The sequence below is a fragment of the Etheostoma spectabile genome, chromosome 15 (assembly GCF_008692095.1).
Source record: "Etheostoma spectabile isolate EspeVRDwgs_2016 chromosome 15, UIUC_Espe_1.0, whole genome shotgun sequence".
Taxonomy (NCBI): Eukaryota; Metazoa; Chordata; class Actinopteri; order Perciformes; family Percidae; genus Etheostoma; species Etheostoma spectabile.
Window position 1 is genome coordinate 32,725,651 of NC_045747.1, and position 6,277 is coordinate 32,731,927.

The following is a 6,277-nucleotide window of genomic DNA, read 5'->3' on the forward strand; positions in this document are numbered from 1 at the left end:
AATCTCCTGACCTCAACATAATTGAAAATCTATGGATAGACCTTAAAAGAGCAGTGTGTGAGACAGCCCAGAAATCTCAAAGAACTGGAAGACTTTTGTAAGGATGAATGGGCGAAGCATTAATACACATTTTTAACTGGGGTGCCCAAACTTTCATACCCCACTGTATACATGTACACACACACACATGCACACTGCTGACGTCTATGCATTTTATGCCTGTGTGTATGTGATAACAAAGGCACTGTGGTGAAGGCCATCAGATAATCTGTTTTCCTACACACTCCTGCAGCTACAGCCATCCCTTTTAGTGTGTGTGTGTGTGTGTGTGTGTCTCTACTTCAAGACACTCTGACATTGTTTGAGGTCAGAGATTAAAAAAGCAGCCCTCTCACACACCTCATTAGAGACAATGAAAGAAAAACACACACTCATTATCATGCTTCACCCCCAGAATAACCTCAATGCACCGCTGTGTCTTGCCTTTCTCTTCACATCGTTACCACATAATCTGATTAGTCATTAGAACATATTATGGTAAATTAAAACAATTTTATTCAGAAAGCTGTCTTTATTCTATAGTTTGACAGACTTTTGGTACTCATTAAAACAATTGCCACACACACACACACACACACACACACACACACACACACACACACACACACACACAAACACTTACTCTGAGATGTGGACAAAGATGTCGTTGCCCCCGTCGGATGGCGTGATAAAGCCATGGCCTTTGGAGCGGGAGAAGCATTTACACACACCAGTGAACAACGGACCCTCTGATGCACGAGCCGTCCTGCACACACAAAAAGAGAGAGAGAGAAAGGTGAGAAAAAAACATGTCCGGCTCGTTCTGGCCCCACTTCACCCCTAGATATTACAATATGTAACTTAGCCAACAGGGTGTAAATTCATGGTTGAATGTTTCACGTCTACGGTATGTGAAATGTATGCAGGCACCACCGTTTTTCTTCATTTTCTCAATCCTATGAGGAACAGCCAGATTCTGCCAGTAAGAATTGAAGCGCCCCACAGAAGCAACCTGTCTCTCGTTCTCTGGTGAAAGTCTTTTTTTCATTAATTTTCTAATTTTTTTTAAACAGAGGAAGCGGACCGGAAAGTGGATGTACCTCAAGTGCTTCTAATTCCCCTTCTCCAGTCAAAAAACGTAGAAAAAAAAAAAAAATCACCATATTTTTATTTTTATTTTAGACCGAAGAAGATGCTCTGACTTAGATACGTCTATATCTGGACAAGCTGATCATGTTGCAGTTTCCCACAGAAACAGTTGAAATGATACGAGACAAATCAAACTTGACTGGGTTGGTTAAGGCCGGCTTCTGTTTGGCCTTTAAATTCATTTTAGATGCTACATGAGAAACTAATGCATTCAACAAACTTCTCTTACTACACTGGGAACATAAACAGCACTCACTTCACTGGCTCATAAGGCCGTTTCATACACAGTGTGTATGAAACAGCCAATGTGTTTGTGTGACGCCACATGACCTTAGAGACCCAAAACTACCCCAAAGTAAACAAAAATGACCAAAAACCCACAAAGAGACAAAATATTTATGCTATATTGAAAAAGGACACCTTAACCCCCCGCCAAATGCATGCACCTTAGTCTTTCACAAGGCTGGGGAAAACACTTTTTTGTGTGTGTGTGTGTGTGTGTGTGTGTGTGTGTACTAACGCTGAGCAGGTCCTGTTTCTGCGTGTGGGCAGAGGGCTGGGGATGAGGTAACCTCTCATGGGGGAAGGAGAGCGGTCTCTGTGTCTGCAGGCTGGAGGATGCAGGCACTCTGATTGGACAAAAAAAACCAACTATGTGTTACATCATACATCAAATAACACAGCAGTATACTGGTATACCGTGTTGCTTTCGGTACTACACTTCCAGAAAACAATGTCAGACAAGTCACCAGCATAGGGACTAAGCATCAGTGTTGGAGGAAGTATTCAGTTCCTATACTTCAGTTGAAGTACCAATACATCAATGTAGAAATACTTCATTACAAGAAAAGGTCCTGCACAAGTAATCCTAACAGTACAGAAGTACTAGCAACAAAATGTACTTAATATAACTTGGTTACTTGGTCACCACGGCGCCTTTGTTATCACCCACATTGCTGCTAAATGAATTGGTCCTCTGCACACCCACACTGTCTGACCTCAATTTCAAGGTCATCACACGCATCGCAACCACAATAGCCGAGGACAACACCCACCCACTCAACAGCTATTTCACCATTCCGCCCTCTGGACGCAGGTACAGCTCCCTGAGTAGCAAGAAAGCTCACAGCAGCCCTATTCTCGCTTTGCCAGGCCTTCCTCCACAGCACCGCGGAGGAGGGTCTGGCGAGCCCACACAGCATTCTGGGCCGGGAGAAAAACGTGCTCTGGTTTATTGGCATTTCTTTAAACCAATTGCAGTGGTCATGGGCGTTGCTAAGCGCCAAACGGCGCCTCTACAAAATAGTATCGGGAAGGAACTTGTTTTGGTGGATGTTCAAATGATTTAGTTGTGCAACAGAAAACTCAGATTGGACAGATAGTCTAGCTAGGTGTCTGGATTTACCCTGCAGAGATCTGGGGAGCAGGTAAGAGTCCTCAGAAATCCACCGGAGTTTAAAATTACACAAACAAAGAGGAAGGTGAGGGACATCCCGCCTAAATGTGTATATAGACGATAGCAGCCCTAAACAAGAGTCCCAGATAAATCACTCGGTGTTATTTCTCTGCATGTCATTCTGTTGTTTGTATTTTTGTTTCTCTGTAAGCATGCTGTGTCCATAACTTACAATGTTTGTGACAAAGAATTTCCCCCTGGGGACAATAAAGTCTAAAAGTAGGTTAAAAGTGTTTGTGACACCAAAGTCACACAAATTTGCAGGTGGGTTGCAAATTCCACTAACTACTCAGGCAAATAAAACAATCATTGACCTCAAGGTGGCACTGTAACAACCAAGTTTACATTTTTTTGCCTGGTCAAAAAACTTACATCATTTTAATCTCACAATGTTTCTGCATCATTCCAGCAATGCTCAAACAATGTCAAATCTTTCAACATTGTCTTAATTTTCTTTAAAAAAAAAAAAACTTGATTGTTGGAACAATTGTCCAAAAACCTTGTCACGATTATCTGCTGGCTTTGCTGATCTAAAGTTAAGGGTGAAATTCCAATACGTCAATCTGTTTCAATTATACGAGTCATTCTTTTTTTTTTTGTAAAAATAGGTAATTTTCAGAAATTTGTAGCAGATGCTGAGATATCTTGACTTATAGTATTATGAACTCTAAGCGCTGGATTCTTTTCCATAATGCAAGTTGATAACATCATTTATAAGATCCTTTCTGACTGTCTGGTAACTGTCCACATCGAGTTTGTAATGCAGGCTTTTGTATTTCTATTCTTCATGTGTAAAATCAGTGCCCCTTTAAGAGAGGTTACAGTATGATACGGTCAAACTGTCAGCGCACATAAAGAATCATTCTTTACCTGGTGAAACTGGAGACTGCGGGGATCCTGCAGAGATCAGCGGAGGGGTCACTGGTCGGGACCCTTGGATGGGCGTGGCCTGAGATGACATCACGGAAGAGGTGGAGTCAAAGGGCGGGGAGGAGCAGGAGCACAGCAGAAGACGTTAAACACCTGGAAAGAGGAGGACAGGGACATATTTAGAGTCTTCAAACTGATCGTGGTGACAACATTCCCCACACACAAACACGTCTCTCACACACATCCTTAAACAGCCCTTTAAAGTTGTAAGGTCCACCATTTTGGCCCCACAAAGCTGTCCAGATCCCACAAGTATACTGTATTCCCGGTTTTTGGACTCAACGAATGTAATTAAACGAGAACACGTACACACGCACACACACTCTTTGTTCAGTTTTTTGAAAACACGACACTGAATCAGTGACCCCGCTGGATCCATTCTCAGAACTCTCATTACCATGGCAACACCAATTTAAGGACAGGCCTGAGAGAGAAAGAAAACCTCATTCATGTTGGCGCGGGACTTGAATCATCATTTATTCAATTCAATTCATGACATCACAAGCTGTGACAACCAATTAGCAAAAGGCAGACAAAGAAAACCTCCATTGATCAAACTGTATATTGCTCTAAGAAAAAAATAATGAGAGGGGGAGGGAGGGCTGTTAGACAATTATAAAAGAAAACAACGACAAAGGCACCAGGTCCAGCACTCACATCAATATTTCTCAGAATTTCTGTAGTTGTTGACACAAGTGGGAGGGGATTTTCCATTTTACAAAAACAGGATATACAACGGATATGTCCCCCCAAATGTTTAAAAAAAGGCAGATTTGTCCCCTATAAAAAAACACACAAAAAAAAACACGATTTCAACCTTTTTTGACTGACGGTAGGCAGGGGTGGAAAGAGAAAAATATACTGGAAAAAATGCAAATCCTGCTTCTGATATCAATAAGCAAATAAAAAAACTAATTTCTATCGTTTTGAATTTAAAATCCAAACTGTGACACCTCTAACAGTCTTGCACAGGGACGGACTGACAATCTGTGCGTTCTGGAAAAGTCCAGAGCAGTCGGCACAAAGAAATTATAATAAGGCAATATGAACAGCCAACAGCAGGGGTGCTAATACGATTACTAATACACTACGTGTATGTATATATATATATATATATATATATATATATATATATATATAAATTGAAAAAATAAAACGAGGAAGAAGATTCGGCCTAGTTTATGACTAGTAGGCCGAAGATGCAGATTTGTAACAGGAGCAGATCAGTTCTCTGAAATCAGCCTTGATCAGGACAGAAAAGGGTAGAGTTTTTCAGCCTGAGCTGCAGGGCAAAATCAAATCGCCGGCAGAATGGCTAGCAGAAACCTTAAGGAGAAAGGTGGATGGGAAAAAGTAAAAGAAAAGAGGGCCAAGTCTCTTGAGACTGATACAGAAAAATGCAAAAACTCCCAGAGCTTTCATGATGAGGGACAGACAGCGGAGTTAACTTCACATCAGCATGAGGTACTGGTAAATGCCAGGAGCATTTGACCATGGTTAACAACTCTGGGCTAGCTAACCCACAAATGTTAACTGTATAGATAGTCGATTAATCTAATGGTAATTTAAATAGCTAGCCCACCCAGTCTTTGCCTCAGTCTCCCGGCGCTGCAAGGCTTTAGTCGGCATGAGAGCTGACAACAGCCCCGGGGACACATCCCCAGTCAGCCCCCAGCCAGCTAGCAGCCATCCACTATCATTACAGCCCCGGCCCGGGGACACATCCCCAGTCAGCCCCCAGCCAGCTAGCAGCCATCCACTATCATTACAGCCCCGGCCCTCGGACACATCCCCAGTCAACCCCCAGCCAGCTAGCAACCATCCCGGTCAGCACTCAACTCCGGTGCTAAGGACGCTAACGGTAGTTTACTGAACCATCGGGAAACAGACCCAGGCACAAGAGTCACAACAGCGGCCACACGTAACGTTACACCTCTGTTAGAGTCACCAGTGTTTCTTATAATGGACAAGGATGAGTAATAGCAACAAATGGAGGAAATCAAGCACAAGAACTGTAAGCACCGGGCTTACAGATGTTAACTGACTCTTTTCATTTGAGTTTTATTAAGATTACATTCATCCAGAAAGGTTTGTGGAGCATTCATGCAGCTACACACGTCAGCAACAGGAGCCTGAATACATTTTATAGTTTCAAAGCACAGAGCAGAGTGAGCATAGCAACTGATCCATCTTAACTCGATAGACATGATGGTAATGTAATCACAGCCTCTCTGGACAGCATGCTTCCGGCTGGACGAGAGCAGGGCTGGGACTGACAATCCACACATACACATTCTCACTTAGGCCGCATTTTCACCTAGTATTAAAATCCCATCTGTGTGATCCAATCACAAGGGGACAGATTTAGGTACGGTGTTCCCACCTGACAGCACAATGTGTCTCCAAATGCATCTTGAGGGACCATTTGTGATTGGATCTCACTTCCCTGCTCTACATGCAAATAAACACGTACGCCATTTCTGCTTACATAGGCTGGTTGTGACCCAGACCCAACAGTCATGACATGCATGCTGCTCATTCTGTGCAATTGAATCTGTAATTGAAAGGGTCATGGTCAAAATAATAGCAATGTTGTGTTCAGTTAGTGAGGTGATTGACTCTGGAGAAACAGGTGTCAGTTATGGCTCATATTTAAGGAAGGAAGGAAGCAAATGCTGTGCATGCTGGTTATAGTACATTTCA

The 6,277-nt window shown here is 42.7% G+C and overlaps 1 protein-coding gene across 1 annotated transcript in view; it reads right to left on the minus strand.

Moving 5' to 3' along the window:
* carhsp1 (calcium regulated heat stable protein 1) overlaps positions 1 to 6,277 on the minus strand; it is a 42,804-nt gene that overhangs the window by 4,441 nt on the left and 32,086 nt on the right. The window contains exons 2-4 of the mRNA XM_032536923.1: positions 3,515 to 3,667; positions 1,709 to 1,817; positions 683 to 805 (exon numbers count right to left, since the gene is read on the minus strand). Of these exons, the coding sequence (XP_032392814.1) occupies positions 683 to 805; positions 1,709 to 1,817; positions 3,515 to 3,605 (323 nt within the window). The 5' untranslated portion in view covers positions 3,606 to 3,667. The remainder of the gene's footprint in view (positions 1 to 682; positions 806 to 1,708; positions 1,818 to 3,514; positions 3,668 to 6,277) is intronic.